At 31.0% G+C, this 19,106-nt stretch overlaps 1 protein-coding gene and 1 long non-coding RNA gene across 2 annotated transcripts; both read left to right on the forward strand.

The window, feature by feature from the left end:
- The first annotated feature begins 292 nt into the window (after positions 1 to 292).
- On the forward strand, positions 293 to 1,800 carry LOC124898691. Its single transcript, XR_007055397.1, has 2 exons — positions 293 to 417; positions 606 to 1,800. It is a non-coding gene; the product is annotated as an uncharacterized LOC124898691 (long non-coding RNA).
- Positions 1,801 to 13,339: 11,539 nt separating this feature from the next.
- Positions 13,340 to 18,875, forward strand: LOC107870253 (WAT1-related protein At2g39510). Its single transcript, XM_016716721.2, has 7 exons — positions 13,340 to 13,626; positions 14,393 to 14,455; positions 14,561 to 14,677; positions 15,813 to 16,056; positions 17,070 to 17,234; positions 17,803 to 17,954; positions 18,446 to 18,875. The coding sequence occupies exons 1-7, from the start codon at positions 13,421 to 13,423 to the stop codon at positions 18,621 to 18,623; spliced, it is 1,125 nt and encodes a 374-aa protein (XP_016572207.1). The 5' UTR covers positions 13,340 to 13,420; the 3' UTR covers positions 18,624 to 18,875.
- Positions 18,876 to 19,106: the final 231 nt, after the last annotated feature.

Consider the following 19,106-nt stretch of genomic DNA (forward strand, 5'->3'; position numbering starts at 1 on the left):
GACGAATAGATCTGTCATTTCTTGAAATCTCTCTTCTGATTCAAAATCATAGTGTAACTTATATCTTCCCCTTTATTTAATAAGCATTAATTTACATCAATAATGTAGTTATTGTAAATTATTTCTTTGGTGGATGTTCGCATACTATTGTAGCTACACATACTACACATATTAATACACTTAGTACACATACTATTGTAGGATGTATTAGTTTGTGAATGTACTTTCACATAGTACACTTATTTCACATACTAGTGTCTATAAAAGGCTTTGCTTACTACATGATTTGTACACACCAAGAAGAAGCAGAAGAAACAAAGTTGTTTCTTATATAGATTTCTCTCCTCTCCTCTTTCGTTTTAGCATATTTCAGAATATTTATTTGCAACACGTTATCAGCACGAGATCCCTTATAAGGTACGTATTTATTATGTAACTATTTGTTTCCAGACTCTACACACACACACACAAATATAAATTGCTAAAAGAAACAACCTTTTGATAATAATCTATTAACAATATATGATTCTATTTAAATTTATTTGAGATGGTTATCTTATTTTGAAAATATCATTATATCTAACTTATTAATCTTTTTATGATAGTTTCACTATGTCAAATTTATCAAAACTTGAGTTTGTGGATTTGGACATTACCGGAAAGAATTATTTATCATGGGTCCTTGAGGCTGAAATTCACCTTGACGCTAGAGGTTTTGGGGATACTATCAAACAAGAAAATAACGCATCTTGTCAAGATAAGGCGAAAGTCATTATTTTTCTTCGTCATCACCTCCACCAAGGATAAAAAACTGAATATTTAACTGTGAAAGATCCACTCGAATTGTGGACCAACTTGAAGGACCGATATCACCACCTAAAATTGACGGTATTATCAAAAGCTAAATATCACTGGATACACCTTTAGTTTCAAGATTTCAAAACTGTGGTTGAGTATAATTCTGCTATTCATAAAGTAAGTTCAATATTAAGATTATGCGGAGAAACCACCACTGATAAGGACTTACTAGAGAAAACTTTTTCTACTTTTCATGCTTCTAATGTATTGCTACAACAACAATATCGTGAAAAGGGATTTAAGAAATATTCAGAATTGATTATATGCCTAGTTGTGGCAGAGCAGAATAATACTTTATTAATGAAAAATCATGAAGCTCGTCCCACTGGATCTGCTCCATTCCCTGAAGCGAATGTTGTAGCAGCACATAATCAGCCTGAAATAAGGAAAAATTATTATCGCGGCCGTGGTCGAGGCCATGGTCGTGGACGTGGGCGAGGATGTGGCAGAGGATGAAATAATTATCGTCATAATGGTAGAAATAAACAAGAGAACAATAAAGGTTCTCAAAATAATCCTTCAAAGGGTAAAGTTAATATTTGTCACCGATGTGGTATGAAAGGTCATTGGGCACGTGTTTGTTGTACGCCTGCTCATTTTGTCAAACTTTATCAAGCTTCCCTTAAAAGAAAAGAAAATGATGTGGAGGTACACTTGACCTTTCGAGGTGATGATGATGAAGCAGCTCCATCAAATACATATGATGATGTTGAGGCAAATCTTTCTTACAATGATGATGACTTTAAGGGCCTCTCAGATATTACCCATTTGAAAGCTGAAGATTTCTATGAGGACATTGATTGAAGAACTGATCACCTTAGTTGAGAATAAATTATAAAGAAAGTTATTATTTTCTTTTGTTTGTAATTATGTTTTTCTGTTTTATTAAAGTACCATGTATTTCTAATTTCTACATTTCTTATGTTAGTTTTTCAAAATTTTATAATATGTTTTTTTATTTGAAGAATATGAAAATTCCCCAATCATCAATTGGATTCAAAATAAGTTACGATGATATATGTCTTATAGATAGTGCTATCATACATACTATTCTAAAAGATAAGAAATATTTGTCTTATTTGGTGATGAAAGAAGCCAATGTTAATACTATATGTGATAGTACAAGGTTAATTGAAAGCTCCGGAAAAACTAACTTATTACTTTCCGGAGGAACAAATTTGATGATTGATGAAGCATTATATTGTAGTAAGTCTCAAAGAAACTTATTAAGTTTCAAAGACATTCGCCAAAATGGCTATCATATATATTGAGACTACAATGATGAAAAAATTGAATATCTTTATATTACTACAATAATGTCGGGTAATAAATATATACTTGAAAAATTACCCGCTCTTTCTTTCAACTTATACTACACAAGTATTAGCACTGTTGAAACACATGCCATAGTAAATCAAAAGTTTACTGATTTAAACAGTTTTATTATTTGACATGATTGATTGGTCCATCCCGGTTCTAATATGATGCGCAAAATAATTGAGAATTCACATGGAGACTCATTGAAGAACCAGAAGATTCTTTAACTTAAAGAATTCTCTTGTGTTGCATGTTCTCAAGGCAAATTAATTACTAGGCCATCAATAATGAAAGTGGAAATTGAATCCCCTGTATTTCTGGAACGTATACATGGTGATATATGTGGGCCCATTCACCCTCTATATGGACCATTTAAGTATTATATGATTTTAATAGATGCATCTACAAGATGGTCACATGTGTGTTTATTATCAACTCGTAATTTGGCATTTGCGAGATTACTTGCTCAAATAATAAAGTTAAGAGCACAATTTTCAGATTATACAATAAAGACAATCCGTCTTGATAATGCAGGTGAATTTACATCACAGACTTTTAACGATTATCGTATATAAATTGGAATAACAGTTGAACATCCGATTGTCCTTGTTCATACTCAAAATGGTCTAGCAGAATCAATTGATTGGTTTGCTTCCAATTAATCACTAGACCAATGCTTATGAGAACAAAACTTTTCATTTTGATATAGGATCATGCTATTTTGCATGCAGTAGCTCTTGTGCGGATAAGACCCACAAGTTATCATAAAGTCTCCCCATTACAATTAATTTTTGGTCAGGAGCCAAATATTTTTCATCTAAAAATTTTTGGATGTGCAGTATATGTTCCAATTGCTCTACCACAACGCACAAAAATGGGTACTCAAAGAAGATTGGGAATATATGTTGGGTATGAATCCCTTCTATTATAAAATATTTGAAACCTATGACTGGAGATTTATTTACAGTAAGATTTACTGATTGTCATTTTGAAGAAACAATATATCCAACATTAGGGGAAGAAAATAAGCAGTTGAAAAAGGAGATTGACTGGAATGCATTATCATTATCTCACTTAGATCCTCGTACAAGTAATGTAAACTAGAAGTTCAAAGGATAATTCATTTGCAAAACATTGCAAATCAACTACCAGATGCATTCACTGACCTATTAAGAATTACAAAATCTCACATTTCAGCTGCTGATGCTCCTATTCGAGTTAATGTCCCGATAGGACAATTGAGTAATGCAAATGAGTCTAAACCACACTTAAAACGTGGTAGACCAATCGATTTTAAAGATAAAAATTCTCAAAAAAGAAGAGAAGCAAATGATCAAAATAATCATAATATGGAGGAAACTATTCATGAAGAGCAGCAAGACATAACAATTGATGAAACCTCAGAAAAGGTTCAGGTACCTGAAAATAATGAAAATAAAGAGATCTCAGTCAGTTATATCTCATCGAGAAAAATATGAAATCGAAATGATATAATTGTCGATAATATTTTTACTTATAATATTGCTAATGAAATAATGCAACAAGATGAGGATCTTGAATCAAAATCTATCGAAGAATGTAGACAGAGAAATGATTGGCCAAAATGAAAAGATGCAATTAAAATTGAATTGGCTTCGCTTAAAAAACGCGAAATTTTTGGACCTATAGTTCAAACACTTGAAGGTATAAAGCCAGTGGGGTACAAATGATTTTTGTGCGAAACAAAATGAGAAAAATAAAGTCGTAAGACATAAAGCACGACTTGTGGCACAAGAATTTTTTCGCAAAGACCTGACATTGATTATATGGAGACATATTCTCCAGTGGTGGATGGAATCACCTTCAGGTATCTTATTAATTTGGTAGTTCATGAAAAACTTGATATGCAGCTTTTGAATGTTGTCACAGCCTACTTATATGGCTCATTAGACAGTGATAGTTAAATGAAAATTCCTGAAGGATTCAAAATGCATGGTGCGTATAAAACTTCTCGAGAAAATTGTTCAATCAAGATTCAGAAATTCTTATGCGAATTAAAACAATCAGGACACATGTCGTATAATCGCCTAAGCAAATATCTATTTAAAAAAGGGTATAAAAATGACCCAATCTGTCCTTGTGTCTTTATTAAAAGGTCTGAATCTGAATTTGTTATAATAGCTGTATATGTTGATGATTTGAATATCATTGGAACTCCTGAAGAGCTTCCAAAGACAATAGAATGTTTGAAAAAGAAATTTGAAATGAAAGACCTCGGAAAGATAAAATTTTGTCTTGGTTTACAAATTAAAACATTTTACAAATGGAATATTTATCCATCAATCCACATATACTGAAAATATTTTAAAGAGATTTTATATGGATAAAGCACATTCATTGAGTACCCCAATGATTGTGAGATCACTTGATATTAATAAAGATCCATTTCGATCTCATGAAAATAATGAAGAACTTGTTGGTGCTGAGGTACTATATCTTAGTGCAATTGGGACATTAATGTATCTTGCTAGTAATTCACGATCAGATATATCTTTTGCTGTCCCCAACACGAAGACATTGGAATGGTATTAAGCATATATTTAGATACCTTCGAGGAACTATTGATATGAGACTATTTTATTCAAGTGAGTTCGATTCATTATTAATTGGTTATGCAGATGCAGGATATTTGTCTGACCCACATAAAGGTCGATCCCAGACAGGTTATTTGTTTACATGTGGAGGTACAACTATATCATGGCGTTCAACAAAGCAAACCATGATTGCTACATCTTCAAATCATGCAGAGATAATAGTTATTCATGAAGCAAGTCGAGAATGTGTCTGGTTGAGGTCAATAACTCAACACATTCAGGAAATATGTGGCCTTACTTTGAAGAAGAATATTCCAACGATATTGTATGAAGACAACACCGCATGCATAGCCCAATTAAGAGGAGGATACATCAAAGGAGACAGAACAAAACACATTTCACCAAAATTATTCTTTACTCACTTATGATCTTCAAAAGAGGGGTGAAATAGATGTTCAACAAGTTCGTTCAAGCGATAATCTAGCATATATGTTCACTAAAGCATTGCCAACATCAACCTTTGAGAAGTTGAGATACAAGATTGGGATGCGTCGTCTCCTAGATATTTAGTGATGTTTTTATTAGGGGGAGTACATACGCGCTGCACTCTTTTTTCCTTAACCAAGATTTTATCCCACTGAATTTTTCTGATAAGGTTTTTAATGAGGTAGCAAGCAAGACATACTACAAACCGCTATGTACATCTTACTTCCTTTAGAATTTCTCTTTTACATAAACATCCAAGGAGGAGTATTATAAATTATTTCTTTGGTAGATGTTCACATACTACTGTAGCTACACATACTACACATAGTACACATACTATTATAGAATGTATTAATTTGTGAATGTACTTTTACATAGTACACCTATTTTACATACTAGTGCCTATAAAAGGCTTTACTTACTACATCACATCAAGAAAAAGAAAAAAAAAAAAAATAAGAAACAAAATCTTTTTTTTATATATATCTCTCTTCTCTTCTCTTTCATTTTAGTATATTTTAAAATATTTATTTATAACAGTAGTAATATTTTTTATACCATCTTCTATATAACTTATTAAAGTCCAAAAAGCAAAGCAAGTACAAATAACTTTAGTCACATCAACATGTACTATAACCTATTGGGGGAGCAGATAGAATTTCATTTCTGCTCGCCGCGTCACTTAGTAACGATACATAAACTATCTTGTGAAAGGATGAGGTGTATGCCATTTATACTTAAAAAATGGAAATTCACCTTTAATTTCTAGCCCTACATTTTTGTTGGAATATTCAATGATGGGAAAAGAACTGAAGAAAAAATGCTCTTTGTTCATCATGAATCGAATTACTCTTCATGAAGTGCCTTTATAGACGGTGACAGAGTCAGATTTTTTATTTAAAAAATTTAAAAATAAATATATAAATTAAGTAAAAGTGGTTCAACATCTATAATATAAACATAAAAAATAATTTTAACTATATATAAATCATATAGTTTTTCATCGAAGGAGGTTCAGATAAAATTCCTGACCTAAGGGTAGCTCCACCCCTATCCCAGGCAGAGTATTTCACGAGTTAGCTGGCCCCTGATCTGCGTAGACACCAAGGGTGAACACTCATCGTTTACGGCATGGACTACCAGAATATCTAATCCTGTTCGCTCCCCATGCTTTCACACCTCAGCGTCGGTAGGGAACCAGAGAGCTGCCTTCGCTTTTGGTGTTCCTTCGTAGATCTTCGAATTTCACCTCTACACACGAAATTCCACTCTCCTCTGTCTCACTCAAGTGAATTGGTTTCGAGAGCATTCCGCCAGTTTTTGGCGACTTTCGGGCCAAATAGAGCTTACCTACGGCACCTGGCTTTCTCCGGCGAGCTTTCTCTTGTAAAACCAAAGACGCCCCAAGATAAGGTACAACTGTTGTGAAGGGTACATGATCAATAGAACCTGGCTGGGGAGAGTAAGATTGGCTGTGGTATTCGATATTCGTTTTGAAACACAATTTATTTAAATTCACATCGAGAAATTTCACTTATAGAAATACTTATCACTTCAGCATAAATCACTTAAACTAAATAAAGTTAACGAGTCTATATTATATTTATATAATATAGCATATGATTATGTATAATAAATATATAATCTATGTTTATTAATTAAAAGAAAGTAAATAGTAAATCGAACCGGCTATTTGTTGTGTAAGATATCCATATGATCAATTTAGTAAAGCCATTACAAGTGGCTGGTTATTAGATCCGCCAACAATTATACACTTAATTGTTGACTGTATATCCAGTCACAAAGAAGTGTGTGGATTAATACTTCGATCTATTAACTTAAAATTCTAAATTTATTTGAGTATATAATATTTAAGATTTTACATAAACAAAATCTACCTATTATCACATTTTGATTTATACGTAAAAATCCGATATATATATATATATATATATATATACTTTTCAGAGAGTACTATTTAGGCATATATATATTTTTTTTTCACCAAACTGTATCGCATGATCGATAGCTCGACTAAAGAGGTAAAAACTTATCTGCATTGCTTAGGTGTCTATATCAAATCACGTTAACATACTATGGTTAAATGGCTTAATGAACTGAAAATATATATTAGCTAATCATGGTTAAGAGACGTCTATGTACAAATCATATACATCGTACATTTATTGATTTCCTATAAAGTACTCTGTACGAACATGATTTTACCACTAGAAAGAGTTGAGCTAGGGCAGAATGGGTACTTCTTTCAAGCTTCCTTGCCAGAAAATTACACTAGTATATATAAGATTATTTTCTAATATACATGTATTAAAGGTTGAATCTCTTTGAGTTTTTAAGTGTTTATTTTTATTAGTTGTTTGAACCTTCTAATAAAAAATTCTACATTCGCCACTAATTTCCTCTAGATGCTCCTGGTGCTTTGACTTTTTTTTTTTTTTTTTAATTTATACTTTTTGGTTGTTTTACAGTGGGATATAGGGCATATGGTTTCAAGAGTATTCCAGCAAATGTCAAATAGTAGTTAGTGCCAAAGTGAAAGGGATCTGACTAGGAACTCCAGTTGATGATGACTCAAAAATTATTTATATTTTGCCCACAGCTAGCTATTTTTCTCAAACTGTCACATTAATTTGTGTGTTTATTGGATCATGTCTGTCTATTGATGAATATATAGTATTTTTTTTTCTGTTTCAAATTCACGCTATGTAAGACCTATTTAATTAACTCATATTGTATTGCTAGTATTATGAATTTGTATTTATTACTTTTTGCAGTTTTAGTGCAGTTTTGCACATAAATATTTGCTTTGTGTGAAAGCACTGGGTTCAAATGAACCTGTTGCTATTTTCTGTCTTTGTTATTGTACTTTGTGTTCAGTATTCATATTGAAATTCGATCAATTTGAATATATACCACATGACTCGCTAAAAAAGGAACACCCAATTCTTTTTTTATATTCAGATTTAAACTCGAAATCACATATAATTAAAAGGGAAAATGCTCTATTACCACCTTGAACTGTACGCGAAGAGGCTGAGACACACCCGAACTTTAGGAGGGTCCTATTACCTCCCTAAACTAATTAAAACCTTATTTTTGACAACCTTAGTGCCTACGTGACACATACGTGGCAGTTGGCACACGCGTGTGCCTACGTTGACCCTTCAGTATGTTGTGTCACGTATGTGCCACGTAGGTATTAAGGTTGTAAAAAATACAGTTTTAATTAGTTTGGGATAATAAGAACCTCCTACAGTTCGACTGTGTCTCAATCTTTTCGCGCATAGTTCAAAATGAAAATGAAACATTTTCTCTAATTAAAAATATAAAAATTTATCAATCCCATTATAATCATGATATATTTTCCTCTTTTATGTCATCATGACAAGATAATATCAAAAATTGTACATCCTATGTAAAAGTACTTGCCTAACGAACTAATTTAAGACAACCCATAATTCTCTTCCCTTTCTTTTTGATCGTGGTTTACGTTGTCAGCTTTTACATAAAGTTAAAAAAAAAATGATTTAAAATTTTAAATTAGGAAAAGACATCATTTTTATCCCATTCTATATAAGAAAAGTGTAAACCACACCTAAATTAAATAAGTTACTTATTACACACCTTAACTATATAAAAGTGATATTATTACCTTCCCGCGACCCCCATTCTAAGGCGCGTGTGTTACATTTATTTTAGGCGCGATGCTGACGTGGCAGCGCGTGTAAAACACTACACCATATGCAAGTGGTGGTAACCTGACAGAGTGTAAATAGTTTCACTTTTTTATAGTTTAGGTGTGTAATAGGTCACTAGTATAGTTTAAGTGTGGCTTCGACTTTTCGGGTATAGTTTGGGGTGGAAACGATGCCTTTTCCCTTTTAAATTTATAAATTTGAATTTGTAATTCTATATATACATTATAGTTCATTTGATTTATTAAGTTTGAACCAGATTATTTTTACTCATTTAATGAACTCCTTGACGAGTGAATTTCAAATAACATCAATTTTATTCACTGTAACAGTAAATTCACAAACCTATTCATATTAAAGTAAATGAACTTTATCCACTGTAATACCACTGTAATAGTGAAGTCACAAAATTTTGCTTACAACAACTAAAGTTGCTAAACTATATAGGAAAAAAATGCGAAAAATACCTATACTTTGACGAAATTTGTAATTATGCATCTTGAACTTTGCGGAGATCCTATGACCCCCTAGACTATTTTTTACCGTATTTAACTGGCATATATTTGACCAAGTGGACACACACATTGAGCGCGTAAGAAAAAAATGTTTGATAAGGGGCAAATATATGTCAGTTAAATACGGTAAAAAATAGTCTAGGGGGTCAGAAGACCCTCGCAAAGTTCAGGGTGCGTAACTGCAAATTTCGCCTAAGTACAAGTATTTTTCGCAAATATTTTTCAAATTATATTGTCAAATTGAAGTAAGTGTATTTTACTCGATCTAACAATATGTGAAGTTTTGGAACTTTACTTTTATAGTGAACAAAGTTTTTACTAGGTAAAATTTAGTGATTTTAATGTGACAAAACAAGTTTTAAGGCTATACTATCATATATAGTGAGTTAAGTTCAATAATTTATTGTGATTAAAAACCATGATGATTTTATTGTTATAGCTAATAAAATTTAGTGATCACATATTAAAATTAATTTTTCATTTTTTACCATAAACTAAAGGTTGCCATATGATAAGAGTGACTTGAGCTCATGTCATATAATAAGTCTTAGATATTGATACTCTTTACCTTTTGAATAACACTTTATATCGAAGCTGGCAGATTGGTTATTATAGTAAGTAAAATTTATTTAGACATTTAAATTACGCAATATATTTTGATTGAGTATTTGAACAAATATGTACTAAATCATTTCTAGTAGACACTTTCAGCTTAAATTTAAGAAAACTTTTGCACTAGATTAATCAACGTCACTGTTACAAATTTGAGATTTTATAGTTTACTAAATCAAATGCGCATAGTTTAAGGAGATAACATATTTTAAATTGTTAATTTATCTATTTAATAGATGTTTGAAAATACATATGTTAACTATTTAAAAATTTGAGCTAAAAAGTATTTAATAAAAGTTTATCATGTGTTCAAATGCATAATCAAACATATTATAATTCAAATATCTAAATAAAAATTATTGTAAAATTTAAAGAGTGATCCATATATTCCACTATATATATATAAAAGATGAAATCGCATTGCCAATAAAAGATACTACATGATAATGGAATCATGGAAAGTTGTACTTGTCATATTAATAAAACATGTTATCTTTTTCAAACTATCACGTTAAAAAAGTTCAGAAAATGCATTATTAATTAATTAATATTTATGTTAATAAGATGAAAGTACAAATCTTGTACATGCATTAGTTAAATTAATTTACTATTGTTAATATACAAAATATTGCATTATTAGTGCAATTTATTATCTCTCATAATTTATTTAAATAGAGATTAAATAAATAAAATCATACATCAAAAGGATCATAACAATTGTGAGGGACCAAAAGTACTATCACTATAATAATAAAACACTTTTATATCGGTAATAAATATACACTTAAATAAAGATTGCTAAAGCTTTTACCGACATTAGTTGATTGTTATTGGATTCAATGTCGTTATTAACATTTACAAAAAATACTAAATTATAATTATCACCAATGATTACCTCTAAAAACATAATTTGACAAGAATTAACTATTGCTCCTAAATATTCTTTGTAGTGTATCTATCTTTTTATTTATGGTGCATATATATGATCAACACCATAAAGCATTATTCTTATTTGATATTTCTAATATTCTTAAGAATTTAATCCCATCTGAATGTCCACTTAAATGAACATGTTTGTTTAGTGCAAAGTAGTTGATGAAAGTACTTCAGTGTTTTATTATATTTTATCTTAAAAATTCCACCTGATTTTTGGTTTTGATTTTCTTTAACATAATTTCCAGTAACTAACAACAACATATCTTACAAATTAGGGTTTAGAACAAGAATTTACCCCTATCTTTATTTTATGGAGAGTCTGTTTTTGACGAATCCTTAATTCAGATAACAACCTAATGTATTAAAGCTCTCACTATGCGCGGAACTCGAAGAATGGTTGAATCACAATTAGAATTTATTGTGTGTAGTCTTAATTACCATCGTAATAAATACATGGCACATTAATGTAATAACATGACATGTTAGGACCTACTTGATATAAATGTTCATGTTATTAAAAAAAGAAAAATTTCGATGAATGTTTTGTTAAGTATCCCACATCGGAAAAAGAATGGGTAATTGGTCTACTTATATGGACTTGGGCAATCCTCCCCTCATGAACTAGCTTTTGAGGTTGAGTTAGGGTCAAGATTCATTCTTTACATGGTATCAGAGCCAGGCCCATCCCAAATCTTTGTTCACCGATGTTGGACCCCCATATTATATTGTTCACGCTCCAGTTAACGAGGCCGTGACATGTGGGAGAGTGTTAAGTATCCCACACGGGAAAAAGGATGGGTAATTAGTCTCTTTATATGGACTTGGGTAATCGTCAGCTCATGAGCTAGCTTTTGAGGTTGATTTAGGCCCAAGATCCATTCTTTATATGGTATCAGAGCCAAAGCCAGGTCCATTCCATTTAGGCTCACTAGTAGTTTGCTTAAATGGACTTGATAATCCTCACCTCATGAGCTAGAGATGAGTCTTTATATGGACTTGGGTAATTCTCAGTTCATGAGCTAGCTTTTGAGGTTGATTTAGGCCCAAGATCCAGAGCCAGGTCCATTCCCGTTTAGACTCATTGGTAGTTTGCTTATATGGACTTGAGTAATCTTCATCTTTGAGCTAACTTTTGAGGTTGAGTTAGACTCAAGATCCATTCTTGATATGTTTTAATCAGAAATATGAGCTGTATTTTAGATGAAGTCCATAAAAAACGTTTCGAACAAGCAAATTTTGGATAGATTTTTATATCGATCTCCAACCGTAAATTAATTCATGTTATTTTAGTAGTGTCATATATATATTTTTATGGATAACGAAAGCACATTTGAAAAAATAATTTTGATACTTCGTATATATTTATTTGACATGCATGCATGTCGGAAGGCTTGTTTAATTTTTTAAACTTTGTATCTTAATTAAACATCTTTATATAAAATGAAACGCAACAAATATATACTTAATCTTAAATAAACCCACAGAAATAAATGATTGTCTTTAATTTTAACTTGAAACTACTATTAGACGAATATATATATAGAAATTTATGACTGTTACTTTTCACAACACCACCTTTTAATAGTGAAAAGTTTGTTTAGTTTTATGTAGAAGTGTTTAAATGAACACTCCCATTATAATAAAATAAGATAGTGGAATCCATAGGTAACTAAGTTGATGATACATATATAGACGTGCTTAAATCATTTTATAACGTGGGTTGTCGTGGTATGGTTGGATCCCTTCATTTTTAATCGAGGTCTCGAGTTTATATTTGTAGGAATCGAAAAATTCTGTTGGAAGCGTTGTCACTAGAAAGTGGGATGGTTGGATTCCTTTATTTTAATCAAAGGTCTCGAGTTCATGTCCGTAGGAATGAAAAAATTCTTTTGGGAGCGCTGCCACTAGAAAGTGGGATAATTGGATCCTATTTTTAATCAGAAGTCTCGAGTTTAAGTTTGTAGGAATGGAAAAGTTCTTTTGGAAGTGATGCCGCCAGAAATAGAATCTCAATGCGTGAATTGAATTTAGTCGAGTTCAAATACAGATACCAAATACCGAATGCGAAACAAAAAGAATCACTTGTTCGTGTTGGGAGCGTCGTCCTCAAAAATGAGACAGGCCATGCGCGAATCTGACTTTAGTCGAGTCCTAATGCGAATACTGAACACCAAATATGAAACAAAAAAAATCACTTTATTCTTGTTAGTACAGTCCCCTCAAAAATAAACCCTCCAATGTACGAATCTGAATTTAGTCATATACCAATGCATGGAAAAAAAAAATCACTTTATTTTTTGTCCCCTATAAATATACCACTCAAGTGAGAAGTTTGTTATAAATTACACAGAGCAATTAAAACAATACACTAAGTATTTGTTCATTACATTTTTTTAAAAAAAAAAGTATGTCAAATACTAAGGAATGTTTGTTGAAGTTATTGAAAACTTCAAAGCCATATTTGGCTGTGATTTTCTTGCAATTTGGATATGCAGGCTCAGCTATAGTAGCTAAAACTGCATTGAATAATGGGATGAGCCATTATACTTTTGCTGTCTATAGAAATCTCTTTGCTGCTGTTGTATTTGCTCCTTTTGCTGCCCTTCTTGAAAGGTGTTCTTTAATACTTTTCAATCCCCTCCTCCCCTCCCACCCAAAAAAAAAAAAAAAATTTTTTTTTTTTTTTTTTAATCACAAACACGAATTAGTAACGGATCCAGAATTTAGATATTGTGACGTTTTGAGTAGAAGTGGAGCTATATGCTACGTATCCTTAAGCGAAGGATAGCCAGTCGAACACTTTAGGTCAATATATATATTAAATCTTAAAAAGTATACATACCCTTAGATGAGCTTGGTTGAATAACACTGTTTGCTAGAAAATTGAATATTTATATATAGGTCAAATATTATATTTGTTTCCTATATATTAAATCTTAAAAATCCCTTATTAATTTTCTTGGCTTCGTCAATGGTCTTTAGAAAGATCGAGTTTTGAAATGTATATCTAATTGTATTCAATACTACTTATTATTTTACACATACAAAATATTCACACAAACATATACAGATTAAATCAGTTATTAGTGATGGATTCAGAATTTAAAAACTGTAGGCTTTAAGAAGGGAAATTAAAGAGCTACATATCCTTAGGAAGGGTGGTCAATGAATATCTTTTGCGAAAAAAATATATTTTTTGTATTATATATATATCAAATATTAACTTTTTATTCATATATATTATAATCTTAAATAAAGAAATAACCATAGCAATATTTCTAGTTTCGTCACTGATTTTGAGTAATGAAATATTATTATTTTTAGATGCACTATTTGGTAGAATCTAATCAATATCATCTCTGGTTGTTTTAACATACAGGAAAATAAGGCCAAAAATGACACTATCCATTTTCTGGAAGATTATGTTGCTGGGCTTGTTGGAGTAAATATTCCTGATATATACTACCAATATACCATAATTTTTTTTTCTTGATTAAATTAATATATTGATCTAATGATTTTTCAAAAATTAAATTATTTTTTGCAGGCCTGTTATAGACCAGAATTTATATTATGCAGGGATGAAATATACCACTGCTACTTTTGCAACAGCAATGTGTAATATTCTACCAGCCATCACTTTTTTGTTAGCTTGGATATTAAGGTAAAATGGTCATTTTTGCAACTATTAACGAGTTTAAGTTTCATGCTACTGACTTATTTACACAATTAAATTAAATAGAGCACATAACTTTAGATCATGCATATAAAAGATGCAAAAATATAAAGGAAAGTATGTATCATCAGTGGATCAGGTCATTTCCAATAATGTGGGATAAATTTTCAATTATTTTTTTAAATGAACAGTGTAAAGTTCTTCTTTTTTTTTTTTTCTTAAAAAAAAAAATAGGAAGTCACATAAAATAATTATTAGTGATGTAGCTAGACTTTTATACAAGAGGAGATTAAAAAATATAACACCACTTATGAAACTTTATCACTTTGTTATCCTTGTATCTAGAGGATATTGAATATAACTTTTAAAATGATAGTAATTAAAAATTATTCTATTTTTACAGTACAATTTTTCAACAAAATTAATTCAACCCCTTTAATTGAAAAATTATTCAACCCCTTTAATTTCTTCAAGGTTGGTGAAACTACAAACCTTTAAGATTTAGTCAACCAATTACCTACTAAAGTTTTACATTAAATTGCACTAATAATACATTATGAAATTTCAATATTTTGTCAGTGAACATATTTCAGGCAATAATAAAATGAAATTAGTAACATGAAGATTAGTACAACTAACCTTCTATAATACATTAAATTTATACTAATTATAATTAAAGTACAATTTACATTATACTGTCAGTCGATATAAGTTAGAAAACATTATACTGTCAGTCGATATAAGTTAGAAAACATTTCTCTTAAGTCGATCGTCTATCAGGTGCAATCTCTCTATCCGGCAAACATAAGGATTAAATTAGCGAACCTCCACTCTGTTATCCCTAGATCCCACTCACTGATGTAGCCACATTACATGAAGGGTCGGCGATCGAACACCCCTTCGTCGAAAAATTATACTATATATATAAAAAGTTATCTGAATCATATCGGTCAAGAATTATTTTTTTACATGTATATATGTTAAATTTTGAACACCCTTCATGAAATTTTTAATTTCAGTTTCACTATTAATCCTACTCGCGGAAGTACACTGAATATGTATTGTTATTGTAGTTGATATAAGTTAATTTATGTGAAATAATTAATGGGTAATTTATTTGTAGGCTTGAGAATGTGAACATATGGAAAATAGGAAGCCAAGCAAAAATAGTTGGGACAATAGTAACACTTGGAGGTGCTACAATTATGAGCCTTGTTGGTGGACCAATAATTGGATTGCCATGGACCAAACATAATGTTCCTAGTACTACTACTAAGGTTGTTTCTCCCACTGAGCTCAATCCTATTAAGGGTGCACTCTTCATTGCTGCTGGCTGTTTCTGCTGGGCTTGTTTCTATAATCTTCAGGTAATATTATAATAGAGATATGGTAAAGTTACTGTCATGGGAGGTTATAGGTTTGAGCTGTTAGAACATGTAGGATAAGATTGTGTATAATAGATCTTTGTGGTCCGACTTTCCTTGGACCCCGACTCATAGAGTTAATTACTGTAAAGTTATTGTCATGTCATGTGACCACGAGGTTATGAGTTCGAGTTGTAAAAATAATAGGGTAAAACTACGTACAATAGACCTTTGTGGTCTGACCTTCCTTGGACCCCGCCCATATAATTAATTACTGATAACGTTATTAGCATGTCATGTGACCAAGAGGTAAGGGCGGCTCAAAAAATTTGGTGGCCTAAAGCCAACTCTTAATAAAAAGTTTCAAATATATTCATAAAATTAGCTTTTGTGTGCACCTTGTGTGGCCTACGTGCATATCGTGCGACGTACGCGCATCTTATGTGTATTTTGTTGCCAGTTAGTAAAAACATTTTAGAATCACATAGATATTATCGTTAAAATTTGTATGTGATATACTACCATTATGAACTATCGTCTACCTTAAAAATCGGGCTCCAAAAAAGTTGGAGCCCCAAGCCATTGCTTTAGAGGCTTTACGGTATAGCCGGCCCTGCCAAGAGACTATGAGTTCGAGTTGTAAAAATAATAGGGTGAAACTGCGTATAATAGACCTTTGTGGTCCGACCTTCCTTGGACGCCACCCATAGAGTTAATTACTGGTAAAGTTATTGTCATGTCATGTGACCAAGAGGCAATGGGTTCGAGTTGTAAAAACTGCAGGGTATGACTGTGTAAAATAAACTTTTGTGGTCCGAACCTTCCTTGGGTCCCCGCCCATATCGTTTATTGGTAAAGTTACTGTCACGTCATGTGCCCAAGAGGCTATATATAAGTTTGAGTTGTAAAAATAGTAGGGTAAAAGACCTTTGTGGTCTGACCGTTCCCCAACCCCATTCATAGCGGATAATTTGATTTTTCTTTTTTACAGTATAATAATATTTCTATTTTAACAGGCAATTACATTGAAGAAATATCCAGCAGGATTGTCACTTACATCATTAATATGCATGGCTGGGGCTCTACAAGGCACTGCACTTACACTTGTGGTTCAAAGGGGCAATTTTGGAATTTGGTCCCTTCATTTGGGCTCCAGTAAATTCTATGCATCCCTTTATTGTGTAAGCCTCAAAAATCCACTTTTCCTAATATTTTACTCAGTTTCAGTTATATACATGGTAGTATAAGAAGTTTTTACTTCATGAAATTATCAATTCTATCGGATCTAATTGTATATTGACAATGTATATAATAATAACATAAATTGTATACTATATAAAAGTATATATAATTAAGATTTTTATTTCATCGGATCATCTTTATCTGTTATAGCAGATAATTACCTTATCGTATTTCCAATATCATAATTACTCCAACATTTCAAAGCTATAGATATTTTTCGAATGACCCGATTATGTAAAAAAGAAAGAATTCTTTACATTGACGGTTTATATAGATTAAGATTCGTAGTATATTATTGTTGTTATAAGATACTATTCTTTAATTGTTCTATTACGTCACCTTCACTTGTTATAGCTGGTAACTTTTTTTTATTTTCAACATTATACAATTTTTTTACATTTTAAGAAGATTTATTTGTAGATAGCTTTTAGATGACCTAGCAATGCATTTTTTTTTACTATGACATATATAACTTAAACTCCTACTGTATTATTTCTATGAATGCAGGGAATTGTTACTTCTGGGATTGGTTATTATATGTCTGGATTAATAATGAATGTCAAAGGGCCAGTTTTTGTCACTTCTTTTAATCCCCTCAATATGATTATTGTTGCAATTTTGGGTTCATTCATTTTGTCTGAACAACTCAATTTGGGAAGGTAATTAATTAAAATACTTATTTTCATCTTTTCATATCCATTTCATTTTTTTTAATGATAAATGTAAATATTTTTTACGTTGTACATTAGTAAAATATAAATTCATTTATTTATCATATATATTTACTTAGAACTACCATACAAGTATCTTGATTATTCAAATACTACTATAAGGGTTAGTACGTTGAACTTAAACTCATTGCACTACTATAATTATGGAAGCTATAATTTTTTAAGGTTCATTTATGAGGTTTTAAATCTAGTATAGAATATCACTATAAAAACATGAATTAGCTACAATATTATTAACAATGTTTGTGCTAATACATGTTTTTGATAATCTTTCGTTAAATAAGATTAACAATATTATTTTCCTATTTAACGATACAAAATGACTCATTGTTGCTATTAATTGTTTTATTAGTGAATTGAGTTAGCACAAAGTGAAGCTAATTATTCTAATTTTTTTTTGCTGGTTTTAATTAATGTAGGGTTGTGGGAGCTGCTGTTATTGTTGTTGGATTATACCTAGTAATATGGGGTACTGGCAAGGACCCAAAATCAGAAAAAAAATTGAGTACTCATGAAAATGTTGAATCAAATAATGAAAAAGAATTAGCTGAGATTAAATCTTCAAATCAAGCAGTAATTGGAGATGAATCAGTTTAAGAAGAAATGAAAAAAAAAAACTTATGGTTATGACTCAATTGATACAAGTATGAGGTTTTACGACTTATCGAGATTAATATTTTATGAAGAAGGTGGCATATTTTAAGGCATTAAATTATCTACGTAACTGATGCTTGACAATATGGACAACTACTTTTTCAAGATTTAAGCCAAATATTTGTACTTGGATCATTTAATTTATCGTTATCAATTTTGCCTTTAATAATATATCGTTTGTACGCTTTTATTTAATGGTTGTCTATCTGATTATCAGTTAAATTAATATATTACTAGTTGTTATAAGCACCGGTTTATTGAGACTAATATGTGTAATTAAAGGCTGGAAGGAGGCGTATTTTAAGGATTAACTTATCTACGTAATTGACACTTGATAGTATGTTCAATATTTTTTCAAGATTTAAGTCGAATATTTAATAAGATATTTGTACTTAATGATTTGATTTATTGATTGACAGTTTTGTA

This window comes from Capsicum annuum, chromosome 5, assembly GCF_002878395.1.
Source record: "Capsicum annuum cultivar UCD-10X-F1 chromosome 5, UCD10Xv1.1, whole genome shotgun sequence".
Classification (NCBI taxonomy): Eukaryota; Viridiplantae; Streptophyta; class Magnoliopsida; order Solanales; family Solanaceae; genus Capsicum; species Capsicum annuum.

What these genes read in the sequence shown, in the direction of transcription:
- LOC107870253 (XM_016716721.2), top strand. Translation starts at nt 13,421, where the DNA reads ATGTCAAATACTAAGGAATGTTTGTTGAAGTTATTGAAAACTTCAAAG. An exon ending in ATGTTGCTGGGCTTGTTGGA is followed by an intron (nt 14,456 to 14,560) that starts GTAAATATTCCT and finishes TATTTTTTGCAG; the next exon opens with GCCTGTTATAGACCAGAATT. An exon ending in CTTGTTTCTATAATCTTCAG is followed by an intron (nt 16,057 to 17,069) that starts GTAATATTATAA and finishes CTATTTTAACAG; the next exon opens with GCAATTACATTGAAGAAATA.